The sequence below is a fragment of the Gymnodraco acuticeps genome, unplaced genomic scaffold (genome assembly GCF_902827175.1).
Source record: "Gymnodraco acuticeps unplaced genomic scaffold, fGymAcu1.1, whole genome shotgun sequence".
In the NCBI taxonomy this organism is placed as follows: Eukaryota; Metazoa; Chordata; class Actinopteri; order Perciformes; family Bathydraconidae; genus Gymnodraco; species Gymnodraco acuticeps.
This window is the reverse complement of record NW_022991605.1, coordinates 43,912-65,335: the sequence shown is the minus strand read 5'-3', so window position 1 is coordinate 65,335 and position 21,424 is coordinate 43,912. Positions and strand designations below refer to the sequence as shown.

The 21,424-nt window shown below is 40.3% G+C and overlaps 1 protein-coding gene across 1 annotated transcript in view; it reads right to left on the bottom strand.

The window, feature by feature from the left end:
* LOC117533998 (voltage-dependent calcium channel subunit alpha-2/delta-3-like) overlaps window positions 1–21,424 on the bottom strand; it is a gene marked incomplete at both ends in the record, with an annotated part of 90,261 nt that overhangs the window by 25,724 nt on the left and 43,113 nt on the right. The window contains 7 exon segments of the mRNA XM_034198030.1: window positions 879–953; window positions 1,592–1,672; window positions 2,047–2,118; window positions 7,430–7,563; window positions 12,224–12,302; window positions 19,163–19,276; window positions 19,989–20,078. Of these exon segments, the coding sequence (XP_034053921.1) occupies window positions 879–953; window positions 1,592–1,672; window positions 2,047–2,118; window positions 7,430–7,563; window positions 12,224–12,302; window positions 19,163–19,276; window positions 19,989–20,078 (645 nt within the window).

Sequence of the window (21,424 nt, the reverse complement as noted above, 5' to 3'; positions counted from 1 at the left end):
ATTGAATTTGTTTAGTATCTTTTGCCGCTAGCTTCCTACTTAACGGAAAAATGTGAGATTGATATCAATCATCTTTTTCATAATAATCCAGAATTAGATCACGTGAATGTGATTTTCAATTAACTAACCTTTATAAGGTCAGACGTGTTAAAGCATCAGAACATTTAACAGATGATTTTGAGGCCAGAGAATCTAATGTGCACTATATGTGTGCCTTTGTGTGAGTCCAGCTCTTCATTCATCTGTGGACAGCCTCCCACCCCTCATTAGTTGTTAAACACTGTTCATTAACGTCTTTAATTAGACTGCAGTTAAACAATCTGTCTGTCCCTCTCACTGTCTCCTCTCCTCCTTGTCTGCTGTCCCCTCATCCCTCTCTACCTCTCCTTTTTCATCCATGTGTTGCACCCTGCTTCGTCACCCTGCACCTACTCTCACATTAGGCAGGTTCCTTGCACTCCTCAATCCCCCCCTGCTCCCCCACCCTTATCCTCTTGTGATAGGAGTGAGTGAATACAATAGAGTTAATCACAGCCATTCAGAAGCTGTATCTCTGTCTATTCACAGCCCAGCGGAGGCCTGGAACACACTCTCCTCATCTACATACCGACACGCAGCCAACAGACACACACACCGCGCGGCAAAGAGAGCAGCCGCACAACGACGCACTCATTTTCTCCGTCAATCGGCAACTCAGTGTGACAATGAAATCAGTAATTGACTTGACATGAACACAAGCGTTAGTATTCCTCAGTTGCATGTACAAAATAAATGATTACATTTAACTTCAATCTCTAGAAGGGATTGTTATGATAATAAGGTTCATACTCAGTCAACTTGTTACAGAGCAACTGAATGGTGCTGGGGGGAATACTCACAAGTGGCCGTAGATCTGGGTGTGTGAGGATGTAGCCGTTGTTGGTGATTGCAAAGGCGTAGCCATGGATGCCCAGCTAGAAAGGATACACGCAAATGTGGGCGCACACACACACACACACCAAATGAATGCATGACAAATCTGTACTCAATTTCAAATCTGGACTAATCAAGCTCTTTGATTTTTTTTACTGGCAGAATAATCTTCGTCTTTGTGTGGGAACTCACAGAACTCCACAACACAAAGGAGGTGGTGTAATTAATCTACGTCTGGACAAATAATACACTTTCAAATGTCAAACTCTTACACCCAACCAAGCTTCAAATCTACAAGTGAAAGACATCATCAGGATGTGGCGGGGAGCAGTATAAGAATGTATTAGTATAAAGTGTATCATTTTCCTGTCATTATTGGACTTGTGAAAAAACATTTTCAAAAGTTCAACAAAGAAAATGTGATTTATCTATTTCTGAGTTTGCCATTCAATTACTGCACTCACTTACAATTGTCTGAGTTGGACTGGCATATTCACGTATAAGAAAAACTTTACAGTACATAGCTGTAGTTTTTAATGACTCAGCATCCTGGAAAATGGCCAATTCCTTCAGTTAAACAACATTATAATAAAATGTGTGATCATCTTAAAGGGTTTCTGCTATAGCCATTAGGATCCAATTTGTTTTAGGAGTAACAAATTGACGTTGGGTGCACTACCTTGTATTTGGGGACGGTCTTGAGCAGCTCAGACACAGGCACGTCCGTCCCAACCACCCCCAGCAAGATGCCTCTGTTTCTCTGGAAACACAGACATTACAAATATTACAAGTTGCATTTTAAAGGTTAATTAAACAGCACAGACTTCTACAGATCCACTGTTTATGACAGTCAAAATCCAATCTATAATATATATTGAATTAGTGATGCTCTATTGTTTCCTAATTTACAGACTCTAATCAAACTACAATTAGTGTCCATCAAAAATGAACATAATTAACCATTATTTCACAATTTGTGTCTATTGTTTCAAACCCTAATTCCTTGCCCATTATGCAATACGTAATTGCATAGTTTTTTGTAAAGCTGTTTTGTTGGAGCAAAAGAGTTGGAGAAACATAATGGCAGTCACAGTGAATGTGCTTTTGGTTCTATAGCAGTAAATGTGCACTTACAGTCTCATTCTTGGTACTGAACACTGGCATTGCCACTGTGGTCATCAGAACCGGACCTTTACCGTCGTCCATCTGAGTCATGAGGGGAGAAAGATGAGAGACAGCCATTGAGGAAGGAAAAAGAGAGACAGAAGGAAAGCTAATGATGAAACATTATAGTTACAAAATAAATGGCATATTCACATTGTATGAATCATCTTTCTGTGTATGATTATCTCAAGCTGCATAACGCTTGTTCTTTAAGTAGTGAACCTGATAGGATTTCTGCAGCAGTCATTTTATCTTCTTGAGGGACCTACAAAACTTCCATGACATGTTTTATTCATGTTTATTATTTGCTTTAAAATGTGCTCAATCACAGCCTTCCTTTGATGTCTTGCAGAATAAGCTTATCCAAAGGCAGTGCCTTTAGTTTGGATCTGGGTATCTTCCCTCCTTAAAGACTGCTGGAATAATTATGATATTTATCTTTCCAGCGGCTGTCTGTATCTGACGATGATATCTATTAGAGATGAAAGCTTGACTCTCTTATGAAGATAGATACTGGAGAAATGCTTCCCACTCTGCAAAAATTGGTCCGACCTTGTCCACTCAGAAATGTCAAAACTGTCTGAATGTCAGTCACTCACGCAGTTTATGTTCTAGTCACCATGAGTAATTGGTCCATTTGGTGTATTATGAATCCCAGAACACAGTGCACAGTTGTGTCAAAAAAGATAAATCATGTTGCATGTGATCCATTTCTGCTACAGCTATAGTATTAGCTGTAGTATTCATCTATAAGACTTAGATATTAGATCCCACTATAGCACTTTTTCTCAGAAAACTGCCCTATTAAACCAACCCTCTTAGCTGAACATTACACGCTTTCTGCTCACTGTCCTTCCTCAGGGGCTCACCGCCCATCTACCTCCAGTAATAATAGGTAATGACAGGAAACTGCTAGCATCCATTCTCTCTCCCTTAGATACTGACGAAAAGGGAATTGGTGACCTGAGCTCAGACAGCTGGTAATAGCAATTCAGTACGCAGGATTGGACATCAAAGAGAGAGCAGAGCACAACTAAGTACAGCTGCGGTAACAATGGTCAGCCTTGCTGCTGGAGTACAGGATCGATCAAAGGACAGGGTAAATGAGAAGAGCCTCATCTAAAAATACAAAATCTATTTCCAAGCTCTAGTCTATTGGATCATATATCAGAAGTCTGCAAAGGTATGGACCGAAAGTTATCCCATTTTTACATTGTGTAATCTAGTGCAAATTTGTTCAAAATCAGTGTTGCCGATGCCCGCAACAGATGTGGCCAGTCCCCAGCAGACCTTATACATATGTTTAGGTCATGTCCGAAGTTGACAAACATTTGGTCCTGAATCTTTGATACATTACAAAGGGCAGAGATAGATCCAAATCCCCTTTCTGCTATTTTTGGAATCTCATCTAACAAGGCGCTCTCAGTCGGGTCGCGCAATGTCATGGCTTTCAGCACCCTGCTAGCTAGGCGTTGAATTCTCCTAAATTGGAAGCACGCTTTTCCCCCATCTCATGTTCAGTGGATCGAGGAGGTTCTAAACAATGTGAAGTTGAAAAAACTGAGGTTCTCTCTTAGAGGTTCTTTAAAGAACTTTAATAAAATATATGGCCTGTTTTTATCTTTCATGGACACTCTGTATATTATGCCTAACAGATCAGATGATTGAGTCCTTTTGCTTCATATTACTCTTATTGTAAGAATATTTTTGCTTACAGTTTTTCCTTATTATTATTATTAATTATTTACATTTTTGTGCACTTAATTATTTTTTTTTACCTGGGGTGGGATGTTTAAAATAGAAAACTGAAAGTGAGCATTATGTTTCTGTCCCTTTCTTATTCTGCAATTGTATATGTTGTAATTGCTCAATAAAACATATATAAGAAAGAAAAAATCAGGGTTGCCCAGCTGCTCTGGGAAATGGCATACTGTAATCAAGCAGATAACAAGAGTTGCATGGGGCAGACAGTAACTACATCTGTTGGATTCAAAGCCAGCAGCACAGCTACAGAGGATCCTCACTTAGCCTAGAGGAGGGGAGATCTTTAAACCTGTGCTTCATTATCCAAACCCAGGACAGGAAAAAGGCTCCTCCTTGGCTTGAACCCTATGAGTGAGTGTTCTCCGAAACGACCGTGCCCCAAGTCCCTGAGGGAGTGCACTGTATCTGGAATTTGACATATCATACATAACCAGCAACCTCTAATACAAGGTCAAAACTCAAGACACATTTGGTCCAAATCTGCATCATCCTTGCCTTCGCGGCTCCATCTGTTCAGTCAGAGCAAATGATGTGTGTATGTCCTTTCCCCTGCTGTGGGTCAGAGTATGAAAAAGTATCTCTCTGGGCTCTGATACACTCGCTCTCCACAGACACAAATTCCCACACATACCCTCACACTGGCACTCCTCAGAGATACACACACCCTGTCCCGTGTTTGCCGTTTCATAGGACACCTAGAATATAGGTAGCTGGGACAAATTGTGTTCTGGTGAACGAGGTGACTCTTGTTTCTTTAGAGACTGGGGTTTAATGATGTTATGTGTGTAAGCCCTGGAGCCAAAGCCCCCTGTAGGCTCCTGTGGGGAAAGCAACACATACCCAAAGGGGAGCAGAGCTGGCACGGATCTGCCACATCTATGAAAGCTTGTGTTTGCCTCAATCACTCTTGAGTGAGTATATATTCATCTTTCATGAAATGTGGACAGCCCACTACTTCAATGTGCCATCAAATGGTAATCAACTGTTGCAGCTTTACCAAGTATCAATCTTGTTCTTTGAATTTCAGGGAAAAAAATCCCTCTTCTCATCCCAAAGTCCTTCTTTACATCCTTCAAGTTCTCTTCACAAGTTTTTTTTCAAATATTTGACATTCTTTTTCTCACCCTCCCTACACATGTCGTCAAATATCTCCCCCCGACACATTCCGTCACCCCCACCTCCCTCCCATCATCCCTGAGCTCCAGTGTCAGTTCATCCGACAGAGTGGGAAACAAAGCCAAATGAGCCGGAGAATGATGGATGAAGCTAGTGAGACGAAGGAGAGGAGGGAGAGGAGAGAGGGGTACAGGACAGGAGGGGGGAGCACAGGTGGGGGGGGAAGAGCTGGGGATGGAGGCGCAAAGAGAAACAAATGGAAAAAAAGGGGAGAGGCTAGAAAGAATATTGGGTCGCCCTGAGAGGGATGGAGAGGAGAGGAAAAAGATAGGATACATCTGGAAAGATGATACACATCAACCCTGAAACATAGATAGCAGATGCTCATCACTTTCCCAACACTGAGCCAATCCCAGGAGTTCTGCTAACTCCTTATCAGGCACTATCACTATGCAGGGTGTGTGTGTCTTTCTGTCACTGTGTGTTTTACTTTGTGTCGCACACCCAGGCCGGAGCTGTGCTGGGATGATTACATGCAAAGAACTTATTGCAGTGCAGACTCTTTGCTTATCCCAATTATCCTGCCTGACAATGTGATATCTATTTCCGTTTTCTGCTGAGCCGCCTCCATGTCAATAAGCATGGATCTATCACACTAACAGTTCTATGTCAGACATATGGCCTGCCAGCTGTCTGATGGGACTGCTCTGGGCTCAGCTCATGCCGACAGGGAGGCAGAGCACCATTTTGATTCACCATTATCTTTGTTATGCTTATCTCAACCCACATAATTCATAAAAAACAAAAAAATAAAACGCTGAACACGATAAGAAGGCGTCAGAATAGATCATCCCACCCAGTCATTATAGGCTATTGGATTTTGACCCACAAGATAACAAAACAGCTTATTCTGGAGAATTCTACCCAGATAAATAACACAGGCAATCTTGTTTTCACACCAAAACCACACAGGCACAAGAGCAGAAACGTGGCCTCACATTTACACGAATGGTCACAATGCCAGCCCCGGAGACACTGGCAAAGCACGGCCAACACAGCATCACCAATGATGAATGAGGGTGAGCGTGTGCTGCTCAGACATGTGCGTGTGCTGCTCAGACGTGCAGAAGAGAGCGATCAACTGAACCTTTGACAACCACGATGCATGGTTTGAATCAGGAGGTTGAGGAGCGACGTACGACACTGACACACAAGAAAATGCCATGGGTCAGTATGGTAGTTAGTTCACCCAAATTATGCCGTCATCTCAAAGAGATCGGAGACCAAAACGCACATGCACATGAAATGCCCATGAACACACGCCAGGCCTCAACACAGCACAATACAGCGATGACCTCAAATCAGATTTGTTTTACCTTTTGAGCTTGGGGGAGCTAAAAAGAACAGATCAAGCAGGAGGAGGGGGGGGGGGGGGAGAGAAAGGGTTGTCAGTTTGTGGATAAGTGTTAAAAAGTGCAGGTTCCACTGAAAGGAGTGCCAGCATCTGTGGGTGTGTAAAATCCCCTGGCATTGACTGGAACTTTAAAAACTGTGACTGCAGGAGGAGATTTGTATGGCTGGGAGGGTCACAGTAGAGGACACAACACTTAAGTTGTTAGTGTTGAGTCAGTGTGGGTGAATGCACTGACTGGGATACATAGATGGGGATGATGAGGGCAAAGAGAAGGAAATAAGCAGAGAAAGACAGGAAAAGGTAAAAGGAATATGAAGAGGATCGCAGAGGAAACCAATCCATTTTCATGCAGTGTTGATAGCCTGTGCGTTTTTCTGCTAGAGGGCACTTGCCTTTGTCTCCTTACATTTTTGGAGCTCTCTCTCACAATCCATTCAGAAATAGTGGAGGACAAATTACTGCAATTCACTTTTTATAGCAAAGCACAATAACTAATAAAATAATCATTGTGCAAGCATGACAACTACAGTGTGCGCAAATTATCTTATAGCACAAGGTCCTATTGTGTAGGTAAGGCGTTATTCTTTGGGCTCTTTTAGCAATTATAAAGGGAACTATAAGGCATGAAGAGGGCATTTAGCAATGCATGATTATATGAGTTAAGATATTATAGTGGAAATAAGCAACATGTGTTTAGTCCGCACACGAGTGAAATCACTGTATGTAACATACCCATGCTACACGACTCGCAAACACACACAGGAGGCTCATTGACTTAATAGTTCCATCTGCTGCTCACACACACTTTCACACATTCAGTCTGAGACGTACACAGGCAAAACACAGTGTCAGGCCTCCACTTTCAATGTATCACTACAATTCTCCTTTGGATTATAAAATCATCCATCTTGATCATACAATTTTTTTGTTGTGCATTTTTTGAAAAGGTTGAAATCTGTGAATCAATCACAGATTTGTCTGTGCTCCCAACCCAGTGGGAGGGTGTGAGGTAACTGTTGGAACTGGTACCATGTGAGAGATGGCATGGTCAAAACTCACATTGTTGTCGATGTAAGCCTCAGTCCACACCGTGTCGTGCTCCCGGTCGATCACCTTTGGACGACTCAGCACATGGAGATACTCCATCACATTCTCTTGCACATCTGCCAATGTTGAAATCTGAGTGAAGTAGCCTGTTGGGCACAAAGAGGAAGAGGAAGAGAGGAATGATGATGAAGTATTTAACTGAGATGCTTGCAAACAAGCGAGAGTGTACAGGTTTAATCTTCTGACATTTTCCTGTGCTGGGATTATACGTACAGTCTCTTTGGTTCCAAAAAAGAGCAGCAAGTGTCGCTTCCAATATCAGCTTAACTATATAATCTTTTTTCCAAGCTATCACTCCTATTGTATTTATCCTGATACCAAAGCAGAGGAACTACATCTGGTACAGTAAAGTAGGCATCAGATATTTGCCTGATGAAGCAGACACACACCTGGATGCAAGTATGTGTAATAGCTGAAGAACTCCCTCCAGTCATGAACGAGTGAAAGCGAACCAGCATGGGTTTGTGAATTGGTAAGTGATATGTAAATGCAATGGAAAAACTCAGTTAAACCAAATGCAATGCCATTCCCTACTGCTGGTAATGCCGCCATTATGATGCTAATGTGAATTTGCAGGAGGGAATATATGTTATCTTTGCAGGGGGGTAGATTTGAAGAGAGGGAAAAGAAGTGACACAAAAATAAGGGAAAAGAGAAAGACAACCACATTTCCACACATCCATAAAAGCAGCAAACTGCCTCCATCACAGTGAGGCAGTCATGGAGAAAATCATAGCTGGAGGATAGTAGAGGGTCATCGTTCCCAGCAACGAACTTTACTCCACAGGGAGAAAAACGTTTATATATCTTACACACACCCATGAAAGATACCATGTGTCACACCAAATTACTAAGGATTGTACCAATCACTGATAATCAAATACTGTATCTACAACCACATAAAAAACTAACAAAATCTCATGTTGTACCCAAACACTGGACGCATTAAAAGCCACCTGCTTACTGCAATGAGTATAGCAACCAGAATAAACCTGCTCTTGAACTTAACCTGGAAGTGAACCATGTCAGATTCCTCCTTTTCATCCTTCAGAGACAATCGGATCCAGCTATTATTCCAGCAGACAGTAAAATGACAACACACAAGTACGGACTCACATCTCACACAAAGCAAGCTGCCTCAGTCTAACCACATCGTTCATCACAGTGGTGAGTGAAAAATGAGTGCTCCCTCTGGAAGGCTGAGGGCATCCTTCAGACTGGGCCAGAGAGAGCAGCTGGGGGAGAAAAATGAATCCTGCTGGCTTTCAATGACATGGTACACCTGTCGTACTCAGAGGACAGGACAGCCACTGCATGCGCTGGTCAGGATGACGGCTTTAATGTATTTTGAAGGACCTTAGTTTGAGTGTAATGTAAGCAAAAACTACACAACAAGGTCTCAAAATGCAAGAAAATAATAGATGGGGTGGGGATAAAAGACGACATGATGTGGGACAATACACATTTGTCTAAGTCTAACTAAGTTTAGTTTATTTATAGTGTCGTGGACAGTCCCCATTGATGAACTGACACAAAAACAGTAAATGGAGCAGCTTTAGCCGACATGGCTAATTTACAGCTGTTGTCCCCGGCCAGATGGTAATAGACACCCTTAAAATCACAATATATCAACAGCATTAGTTATAAAAAAATATAAAATAAAATAAAAAGGATGAAAGACAAGTAGATACAATCGAAAGGATGAGAGAGGATAAAAGAGAACAATTTTTAAAAAAAATAGGTGGATACCCTTACATTCACCTATACAGTATGTGATATTTATTTTCAAAACCATGGGCATCAAAGAGGAACTCTGCACTGATTTTATTTCCATACAATCACATCGATTTTTGTAGGCCTTAAACTTGGGTATATGTGTCTGCTTGGATTTAAAAGTTCTGTTAAAGCTGAAATCTGTGGAAGTATATTTTGTAATTTCAGTATAAAGTATAAATTATAAAAAGTGGGACACTGCGGCTTACCGTAGTCCCAGTTAGTACAGTAAGTGCCTCTCACACATGGCTGCTGGTTACATTAGCAAGCCTTCACAAGGGCTTATTATGTATCTTCTGTGCCAGTAAAGACAACATATGGGCTTGCTGATAACTGTGCTATATTCAGAGCTTAATAAGACACACAGGCAGGCCCGGTTCCAGAACAAAATGACTCAGGGTGCATCTGAGATTAGAGAGGGTGCAGGGGTAAAGTGCTATTAAAGTGGGGAGTGGACCTAACACCCTCTAGGGGGGTCCTCACCTCCTCTAGGGGGGTCCGGGGGCATGCTCCCCCGGGAAGATTTTCTTTTGAATATTGAAGTTAAAAGCATCAATCTGGTGCACTTTGAGAGCAAAATGAAGAGATCTATGGATACATCTCAACACCCATATGAAACAGAACTGTAAACAGATTTACTTTTTCTTTATGGATATTTTACAAATCACTCCCCTTTTAAACTGTATTATTGTTTTACTGTCATATAGTATTTCATTTTTAGTGAGTGAGTTACTCAGATGAGTACCAGGAGACAGCGGTTGGTACTCTGGTACAGTTGTGGTGAAGGCATCTAACGTACTTGAACCGAAATGTCTACATGCATAGCAGAAGATGGCATATTTTGTACATGAATATTCCAGCCAATCTCTGTTTTGAAACCATGATCTGCAAAATGAGCACCTCACCCCACTGTACAGGCGAGTTGGGTACTTTTTTAAATATACCTGGGCAGGCTCTGTTTCGCCGAGGTCCTCTGGCACTTGCGGGCCGCCGACGGGTGGCGGTGTTTGGGGCAACGAAGACGGCTGCGGCTGCTCCGCCTCCGTGGGCGAGGCGGGCAAAGCCGGCGAGTCGGGCGGGAGGACGTTAGTGTCCACGACAGTGGCCGCGGGTAACGTAATGTCCCCATGATCTGAACTGTTATTACCTGCAGTAGATGCAGTGTTACTGCTGGCGATAAGAGCTGGTTGTTTTAACCATTTTCTGATGTCCATCATTGACTATATTCTTCTTATTATTGTTATTATTACTACAATTATTATTATTGTTATTATATATGTAATATTCTTTTTCACTTTAGATTTATTTTATGTTTTTCACTTTTAAATTTTTTTTTTTTCACTTTTCGTTTTTCAAATAAGGGTGCATAACGACTCAACTGAGGGTGCAATGCACCCTTATGCACCCCCGTAGAACCGGGCCTGCACACAGGGCTGGTTAAAAGTGTGTTATGATGTGGTGCTTAACCATGCTACTTCCCAAAGAAAGACTAGTAAAGACGGCACTGTTCACATATTTAAGTGTATGTTTAAAATGTGCCTGTTAGAAAATGAATTGATATACACAAAACATAAAATAATAGTTTATCTTGTCATCTCTATTAGTTTCACAGCCACAGGTTGTCAAATATCATTATTGATTGGTTGTCACTGTCAGTCCCAAGAGGACAGATCTTTTGCATTATGATGGAAGTCACAAGCAAGGTGATAATAGAGGAAGAAGAGCAGAGAGTGGGGTGTGGCTGAAGCTTAAACTCTTTTTTCAGACCACGATGGACAAAGAATGAGGGTGATTAGGATTTAATTTGTTACTATTTGGTAACTTAAATGAATTCAACCTAACCATTTGTTGAAACAAGAAGAGGACCAGGGTGAACCTGAGTCGAGTGAGCAACACAGCAGGGAACGAGTGGAGTGGTGGGGAACATTTGAAGCAAGACCTGCATAGTTTTCTTGTTGATTGCCATCCATGCATTTCTCATATGTTATGTATTACACATCTATACATTAGTAGCTGGTAGATCTGAAAGGTTTGGCCTAAGACTTAAATTGATATTACCACATGTGCCTGACATCTGGCATTTCCATCAATTCAACACTATTCTTTGCTCCGATCCTAAGCCATAGGGAGAGATGTTGACCTCAGTCAGAGCCTTTAGTGACAGGGCTGACCTCACTTTCACCTTTAAAACAATCCAAAGCGGTAAAACCAAATATTCTGCAGCAGTTTGAATAGAGATGTTGTGACCAGGGAGCAGAGCGAAGACGGTTTTGCGCAGCTCCTGCAGGCTGTGTAGAGGATGTCACTGTCACAAGTCTGAATCATCATGCGACATACACACACGCACTATGTAGCACCGCACACACACATGCAAGTCTCATCATCACCACTAACACCTGTAAACTGACTGGTTGTGTTCTCTGATATCACATCCAAGCTAAACTGTGTATGCCCTCTACTCTTATGTTACACATATCATATGCACACACACACACACACAGCAAAAAACACATGCACACCCCTTGTGTGACCCATAGCTTGATCTTCTTATCTACAGCAGCCTGAGGAAATGGAGCCAGACTGTCTCTGTCACCCACCTCCAAGCTAAATATAGCAACCTGAAGGAAAGTGCTCTACGCACTGAGACAACCATGACCACACACAAAGCAACTGGCAAGTGGTGTATCGTCAAGATAGTGAGGACTTTAGGCTTAGAGGAATATGTAATGATGATGACATTTCATATTTGTGCAACTGGAACTGCTGCCTGCTTACAACTGATGAGCACTGACAGACATATGCCTATTTAATGCACCTACACAGACACATATGACAAACACACATGACAAATTCTGAGCTCCTAATGTATTCACTTTCGCTCGGCTAAAAGCCTCAAGCGGCAACTTTCTTTTGCAAAAACAGATTAAAAGTAGAAAAAAAGCAGAGGTCTATGCATGTGTTGTACGATCCCACCTTTGTTAGCACAGGCCATCCATTTCAGATTATCTGCGAAGGCCGACTCTCGACCAATCAGGTATGGGAATATGCGGACCTGCGGAGGGAAAGAAGATAGCGCCCGTCAGTCATTTTAATCGCATTTTGATAGGGCCCACCACACCACCATATAGAAGATAACACTGTCTGAGCCTGGCAGAAGGCTCGTTCTTTATCTTACAGAGAGAAGCAGGCCCTCTCTCTTTGTTTAATAGAGTCCATTAAGGACTCATGGAAGAATATTTTCTATTATATTGTAGATAACATTTAAATAATTCTAACAAAGTTTGAACTCCCGAAACTAAGCAATCAAGGATGTACAGATACAAGCTTCAAAACAAGATAAATGCATAAAGAATCTGCAATTCTAATTAATGCAAATGGTTCAACACAAAGTCAATATTTTGATATTAGAAAGCCAATCCAGAGTCTTCTAAACTCTCTTCTGCCAAACCAATTTTAGCCCGACTGTGTTCAGTTGGCTGTAGCAGCAGGTGTAGTTGGCAGGTGTGGTGTGTGTGTGTGTGTGTGTGTGTGTGTGTGTGTGTGTGTGTGTGTGTGTGTGTGTGTGTGTGTGTGTGTGTGTGTGTGTGTGTGTGTGTGTGTGTGTGTGTGTGTGTGTGTGTGTGTGTGTGTGTGTGTGTGAGTGTGTAAATGCATGTGTGAAGAACATGTTGCCAGATTGGACCAGATGCAAGCCTCTGGGGGGCACAGCTGCCATAACTCCAATGCCTGCATTTTTCACTGCCTCCCTTCACCCTGACTGCATGTGTCTGTTTTTGTGTGTGTGTGTGTGTGTGTGCGTGCGCGCGTGCATGTGTGTGTGTGCAGGCCCACACATTTGGGTGCAAGTGTGTCTTTTTCTTTTCTTTTTGGATAACTGCTCCCAACAGAAGGGCCTGAAAATTGCAAAAAAATAATAATTTATGTCTAAATGGCAATACCATATAAATCATGTGATTTGATTGTCACTGCAGTGCGTAATATTTAAACACTTTATATATTCAATAGTGGTCATAAGAGATAAACCATGAATAGCAATTTTTTTTTATAGGATGCATATTTTTGTTCTATTATCAACTGAAAAAAAGTTTGACTGTGAATAAGTACAGTTGTCATCTTAAAGCATCCCGCGTTATCTAGATTCTAGATCAGAATCATTCTCTTTTCATAATAACTTCATTGCCAGAGTGACAGAAATGCACTTATGGCTTCGGGTAAGAGGTGTATCAGTGTGATCTTATGTTTATAGTTATGTGTTTTCCTTCACTGTTAGCCAAGACAGAGATCAAACTACAGCCGGCAGGTTATTAAATATGAAAGAGGTTTACAGCTGAGTTAAGGAAGCTGAAGTTAAAATCTAGTTGGGGCTGGAGCCGCAGCATGCAATCTTCATCCAACTTGACTGCACACATTTTACATAGGCTGGAATAAAAATACACATGCTTGCAAGAATAAAAATGCATAGACGCACACATCTGTGTATCCATGCATACACAGACACCCTAAAAAATATATTTGTTCATGCTCCTACATTATGTATTCAGCACTTTACCCAATAAGTTAATAATTTATTCTCCAGTGAAAACATTCGCAAAAACGTTGGCAAATGTATTAAGACTGTAAGTACTTGTGTTAGGTGTATTTTAACACCATGAATGAATGAATATCCATAACTGTGTGTTAAATGTATATTTTAAAACATTGTGATCGTGTTCTTATGTTCATGGTCTGAAGCAAAACGCAACAATCTAGGACCAGACATGCCTACTGTTTGTAATAAAACAAACTCTGAAGGTACAAAGGGCTGATTCCTGAAAGGTTATTGTTTAGTTTATATATAGGCACTGTCTGATGGATGAGCCGAAGCACTTTATGAATTATTCTTGGATTAAAGTGTTGGATTTTGTAGATATTGATTTATAGAAATATATGTTGTTGTATGTTGTTTACCACAGTGGTACGTACAAGGCATTCAAGCTATAAAACTTCATGAAATTACCCTGAAAAATAATTTTCTTAATAGCGGCTGAATGTCACACATCTTTTAAATCTGTGTTTTGGTTTTAATTAACTTCTTATCTTAAAGTCTGATTTTGTTCTACTATTGCTAAAAGCAGGTGATCCATGAAATTATTAAATAAGTCCAACTTTATCAGTCTTGGCAAAGATTCAAGAATTAATCATATTTTAATCAGGCTCTTAGTTTGTAATATAATAATATTTTAATCTGAAAATCAATCTAATATTTTTAGACTGATTTTATTAGAGCCGTTTGAGCTGTGTGTAAGACATATACAGTATTGTCCAGTACATTTCCATTTACTTTGTTCCTGATCTTAACTGCAAGGCACTGTAGCTGGATATTTGTTATCCTTTTAAGATGTGGACAACTCCCTTTTCAGTCAAAGGTAGATGCAGATTGCATAATATTAAAATAGCCTTTTGGTCACCCATATGTTCTGTAATCAGTGCTCTTAAAAATAATATTCTCTGCCTGTTTGTAGCATTGTTTTTGATCTCTCTGAAAACAATCACTGGTGTAACATGAAAAAGAATCTCATTACGTAATATATTTCAAGTTCTCCAGTGTTTCCTTTTCAGAAGACATTATTTTTCCCTGAAACGCTTTCTTTATGATCTTTTGTTTCGTCTTTTGTAATAAATGCCATCTGCATGCAGACATTCAATAACAGTTTTCGCAAAGCATGCCTATATTCTCAGTGTGATGCTATACAGTGGTGAGGCTATAAGGGTGTTTGGGATAAAGCCATTAAAAACCAGCAGTGGGGAGAGAGAGCGACTGGAGAGAGTGACAGAGACCGAAGACTTCCATTATCAGCGGGGCTTCTTCTAAATGGAACTATCTAGCAGCCTTGTCCCCTCTCCGCTCACTGCTGTTCAGCCTTGAGGCGGGAGTGAGGTTGGAGGGGGGTGAAACATTTTCGACAGCATACGCACACAAACACATGACAATACAAATGCAGCCTTTATGGTAACACATCAGCACCCATATAAATGCAAAAACATATACGCTAAGAGAATGAAGATTACAATGAAATAATAATGTGTTAAAAGGCTCACATCAGACAATGGAAGTTCATATGCATGTATACACAATGTGTGTTTTGCGTGTGTTCATCTACCATTGCCTTAAGCATGGCACTTCAATCCTCAACCTATTAACGGTGAAGACCCCGTAGGCTTTCTTTTACAATAGAGAATGACCTAAGAATAACCCTTTTTCTTCCCTCCATCTCCTGACTCGCTCTCCCACCATTTCATTCAATGGCCTGTCAGAAGTGCACCCCAATTACCTTGCAGGACAGCGGAGAGAAAGCTCAGTCCTCAGAGACAGGGCCATATTTAACTCTGTCTTAAAGGTCTCTGAAAGAACCCCATACTGGGTTGGCTCAATACCTTCTGTTTTTAAAACTTTGTAGAAAAACTGAGGCAAATACTAATACTTGGCAAAAACATGCTCTGAATTGTGACCAAAACTATTTTAAACACTGATCCTGCTCTCTCAATCCAACCCAGTCTCACGGCATTTCGTGTTCACCAACATGATTTTTAATCTATTGATTCGTGTTCACCAACACGATTTGCCCCTTTTTTTCGTGTTGCACAGCACGATTTTAAAAGCAATGTATTTCTACTGCCTGCAGCACGTCTTTTTCTCCGGTCGGGTCGAGGAAGACCGGAAGCTGTGTGGTTCATGAAAACATGTTCTTACTCAATATCAAGCCACAGTTATTGCTTTTATTTGAAATCGTATAATTTCAGACTTTTGTTGCCGTCTGTGAGGAAAATAAATGGGGCTCAGAGCCTCAGGATACTGAAATCTGTATTTTTTAAATCTTTTTTTCCTTCTAATTTGTTATTCTTTTCAAAATAACACACTGTTATTTACTCACCAATAACACACAATTATCCTTGCTTTTATTTATTGGTTTAATTCCATAATCTCGGGCTTTTTTGGCGTCCGTCAGGAACTGAATTTCAAAATAAAAATAACCGGAAACAGACGTTGGCATTTCGAGCGATTACCCAAGATCCTCAGCTATGGTTTTAAGCTCGCTTATTGGATGTTTTAGCCGCAATGCATGCTGGGATTTGGTGTTTATATGATATGAAATCCGGAAAACATTTTAAAAGAATAAAATAATACTTAATTCCGAGCGCTCTTGCTTTTCTCTTTGAAAGTCATCACATAACGGCATTGTAATACACGGTTCGGCTGCATTACATATTACAGATCTGCCGTAGTTCTTTATTTATAGAGCCCTGATGAGAAGACCTTTGGAAAAACTGAGAAAATGTCGCCGAAACTGAATACTTGACGTGGATCATAAATATATTCAACAATTAAACAACATCTTCAATTTCTCTTCACACAATACGTCTCCTTGCAGTATCAACACTAATTCGGCTGACTTTTGCATTTGATCTAATTCACAGATAGGTTATATTTACACCATAACGGTGCACAGCTGATATAAAAGGACTGTAGTTTTTAAAGATATTACTGATTTTCTTTGAATGTAAGAATGTAAATACTGAGTCTGAAATAGTATAGCAATATGCTGTAAAATTATGTGAAAGCATGCATAAAACTACACATCTTCAGATGTTGTACGAAAACATAAGTGTCCTACACTAATAATACAAAGTTATTATGGCTGTGTGTACCTTGTGTGCACCGCCTAGTGGTTAAAGCACGTTATTGAATTATTGTGTTTTATTTGATTAAAAAAATATTAAGAGTACATACTTTCATAGGGGGAAAGTATAAAAATAGAATATAAAAAATCAAGAAGATACTATAAGTGATCTCTACAATAAAACAGTTTAGTGCAGAATGTACAAAGATATTAATAGGAGGAGGTGCAAAACAGAAAAACGAATTAACCTTTATTTAAACATTAAATAACAGATTAAGGTCTTCTTTTAAATAAGAAAAAAACGTTGGGGGTATCTATCTACAGATAAATATTAAGCCTGACAAAGTACTTAACGTCTAATATATTGCTTTCCTGCAATGTTAACTATGTTGAAGCACTTTTTTTAACTGATATTATACATATGAATTATACTCTTATGTATGTAGATAGAATAAGAAATGTGCAGAATATGACAGTTTAATGGTGGAGGTACACACATATTGATAGATGTCTTGTAATGCACTGTTGAGGAACCTGTGACCCAAGTGTTTCATTCATTGCATAACTACACCGTAGTTGTGTATATGATATGTCAATACACCTTTGAAAATCTTGAAAGGGATGTGCAAAATAGCCATAATATACAGTCTTTAATTAACTATTAGTAGAGAATAACGAGTAATGAATATACTTTATTACTCGTTTCCATTCATGTCAATTGCAGATACATGTTTAGTCTTCTCAAGCACCAACTATCAAATATCTCTCCTGATTGTTGGCACTTGACAATCACCTTACCTGAATTTTACTCAGGTGTAACTAAAGTCTGATTTAAGGGTTGTTTATATTTCACATAATTAATCAGAATCTGCAAAGTAACTCAAATAAATGCAGTGGAGTAAAAATACCAGGTTAACCTCTGAATTGTAGTGGAGTAGAATTACAAAGTAACAATGAGCTGTCATGTGGGTATTAATGCTGCGCATTATGGACACAAGCGATTTTCACCCATTTATTAATTATATGTTTTACATTTGATAACACCAATGTGTTTAATACTGGCAACTTCTAATTGTGGGAAAAACAAAAACGTTCAGTAGAGACGTCCCATAGAACATTTTGCGAAACACAATAGCCAGCATGTGTAGTTCTGGGGGGGCGTTCGATTCCAGTTTTGGATAGTCTGGCGTGGTTTCGTTCCATTTCACACAGCTGTTAGACGCTCTGCGTAACCTTACGGGGACTGTAGTCCTAAACGATAGCTGGGGATTATGGGTAGTGTAGTGTCTTCGGCCATACTAAACTCAGAAATGTTGACAATCGCAATGATGCTCGAAATGTCCCTTATAGGCCTACGTCTGTTTCCGGTTATTTTTATTTTGAAATTCAGTTCCTGACGGACGCCAAAAAAGCCCGAGATTATGGAATTAAACCAATAAATAAAAGCAAGGATAATTGTGTGTTATTGGTGAGTAAATAACAGTGTGTTATTTTGAAAAGAATATCGAATTAGAAGGAAAAAAATATTTTAAAATACAGATTTCCGTATTCTGAGGCTCTGAGCCCCATTTATTTTCCTCACAGACGGCAACAAAAGTCTGAAATTATACGATTTCAAATAAAAGCAATAACTGTGGCTTGATATTGAGTAAGAACATGTTTTTATGAACCACACAGCTTCCGGTCTTCCTCGACCCGACCGGAGAAAAAGACGTGCTGCAGGCAGTAGAAATACATTGCTTTTAAAATCGTGCTGTGCAACACGAAAAAAAGGGGCAAATCGTGTTGGTGAACACGAATCAATAGATTAAAAATCGTGTTGGTGAACACGAAATGCCGTGAGACTGGGTTGTTCAATCCTTTTGGTCAGATTTAATGCGTAATATCTCTCTAGATACTGTATTTCTGATGTAGTTAGAATACTTTTAAAGAATTTGTTATCAATGTTACAACCATGTAAACCTTTACACCGTACATACTTTTACCTTTGGTATCCCTTTAAATTGTGTCAAATGTATCTACTTTCTAATTCCACATTTCTGACAGACAACCCTCACAGTTTAAAAAGTAATTCATAGCCACAGGAGGGCATAAGTACACTGCTCTCCATTGGAAGAATAGGTTAGAGGTTCATGAAGTTGTGAACAAGAGGTAATAAGACATTGAACTAAGCTGATCTCACTTTATTTTAGTAGTAGAACCAATTGTACAAGAATGTGATGTGATGTGTGTGTTTGTGTGCTTAATACATTACCTTTCTGTCTGGCCAGTTGTACTTGGCAAAGATGGCATCATATGTGTCCACTGCCCCATCTGTCACCAACATAATGGCCTGGCTACACTCACTTCCCCTTCCAGTCTCATTGAACTGAAACAGAGAGAGAGATGGTGATGAAGAGCGAAAGAGAGATAGGGAAGGACATTAACATAGGTGGTAAAAAAATGAAATACATACTGTAGATATAATGTGACCTAACTGTGTTATAAAAGCTAATGGAATAATAACATGTTTTCTCCATGCATACAAGCTAAAAAGACATCAACCCTGGGAGTGCATTATTTCTCAAGATTACGGAGGGCAACAAAGATATTGGGTATTATAATATACACTTAGAAGGATAGATGTTTTTGAAATATGAGCATTTAGAAGGTAAGTGTTTGTGTGCGTGTGTTATTGATTAATTGGTTGTTCATAATGAGTTGTCAAACCACTAATCTGACTCATCAAGTGCCTTGTTTACTTGATTTTTGCATGATTCTATTGATTAAGCTATTAATTACAGTGCGCTAATTCATTTTGTGCCCGACACCTTCTCTTCTGTATGACTGTGTGTGTGTGTGTGTGTGTGTGTGTGTGTGTGTGTGTGTGTGTGTGTGTGTGTGTGTGTGTGTGTGTGTATGTGTGTGTGTGTGTGTGTGTGTGTGTGTGTGTGTGTGTGTGTGTGTGTGTGTGTGTGTGTGTGTGTGTGTGTGTGTGTGTGTGTGTGTGTGTGTGTGTGTGTGTGTGTGTGTGTGTGTGTGGTGTGTGTGTGTGTGTGTGTGTGTGTGTGTGTGTGGTAATGCATGAGTGTTTTACTTACGTCACCAAGGAGATTGAAGGCCTCAGTCAGGGCTATGTCTAACATACCAATGCCTTTTGCGAACAGCTTTTGGAGGTGTTTCCGGAAATGCTGGGAAAGTACAGTTTGGGAAGGAAACATTAAGACCATGGCGACGAGAAGGCAGTGCAGGGTGACATACATAGAATGAAACAGAATTGGAGGTCATTATTCATTTTTGGAGAAATATTAAAAAGAAACATACTGATTGAATTTGCTCATAACACAGATACAACTTATATTTCGCTTAGCTTGATTTGTGTGGGAACAAAGATTGTAATATTGGTCTAACACCCTCTTTAACTTAGCCCTAAGAGACTTTTTGCGGCAAACTGCCACATTATCTTGGAGTAAAAAGCCACATACATAAAGAGCTAATATGACCTGCTTCGCTGACACCTCCTGTTAAATCTGGTTTAGTGTGTTTGGAAGTGTATGCACTTGTGGGATTATGCCACAAAGGATACATTATCTCTCTGGCAATAAATGATGAACTTAATGTTGTCAGCAACCTAACAGGTCTCATGTGCATGTCTCATTATTTGCCACAGCCAGGAGGCAAAACCCACTCTCAAACACACACACAAACACACATGGTCAGATGGACACAGCCCATTATCCAATTAAATCTATTTATAGGGGGTTAAGATCCAATTGTTGGCATTTGGATCAGTTCCTATTGATTCTGGCTCTCCAACTACCTGAACATATTTCCACCTATGGAAATAAGCATCCCTGTTACATACAGTATGTCAATTTCTAATCACAATAAAAATGTTGTGCATAGAAACCCTTAGACTTACACCCCACCTACACCATCATCTTCCCAGAGTCTTGTTTTTCTACACCTTTCCCTTCAATCACTCTACAATACATCCATCCCCTCCAGCCTTCTGCTCCTTACTGAGGGGAGGAGAACAGTCTCTCAACACACAGTAGGGAGCCCAAATAGCATAAGGCCATTTTCTAGCTTTCCCACTTGGGAGCAAACATACTTATGACAGACAAACAATACACACCAGCACCTAGCACCAGCAAGACACAAATAAATGTGCACAAAAACAACCTTTAGCGTCCCTGACAACACCTCAACATGACAAAGACAAAACGTGTGTGTGTGTGTGTGTATGTGTGTGTCTGAGTGAGATTCTGTGTGTTTAGATCAAAGTAATTTGTCTCAGCACAGTGGGCTATGTTCAATCCCTGGCACAGCAGTGCACTAAAGTGGCAGATTCAGAGAGTTTGTGTATGTGTGTGTGTGTGTGTGTGTGTGTGTGTGTGTGTGTGTGTGTGTGTGTGTGCGTGCGTGCGTGCGTGCGTGCGTGCGTGCGTGCGTGCGTGCGTGCGTGCGTGCGTGCATGCGTGCGTGTGTCTTTGAGTGTGTGCAGTGCTGAAAAGGCCCAACCTTTTATGCGGAA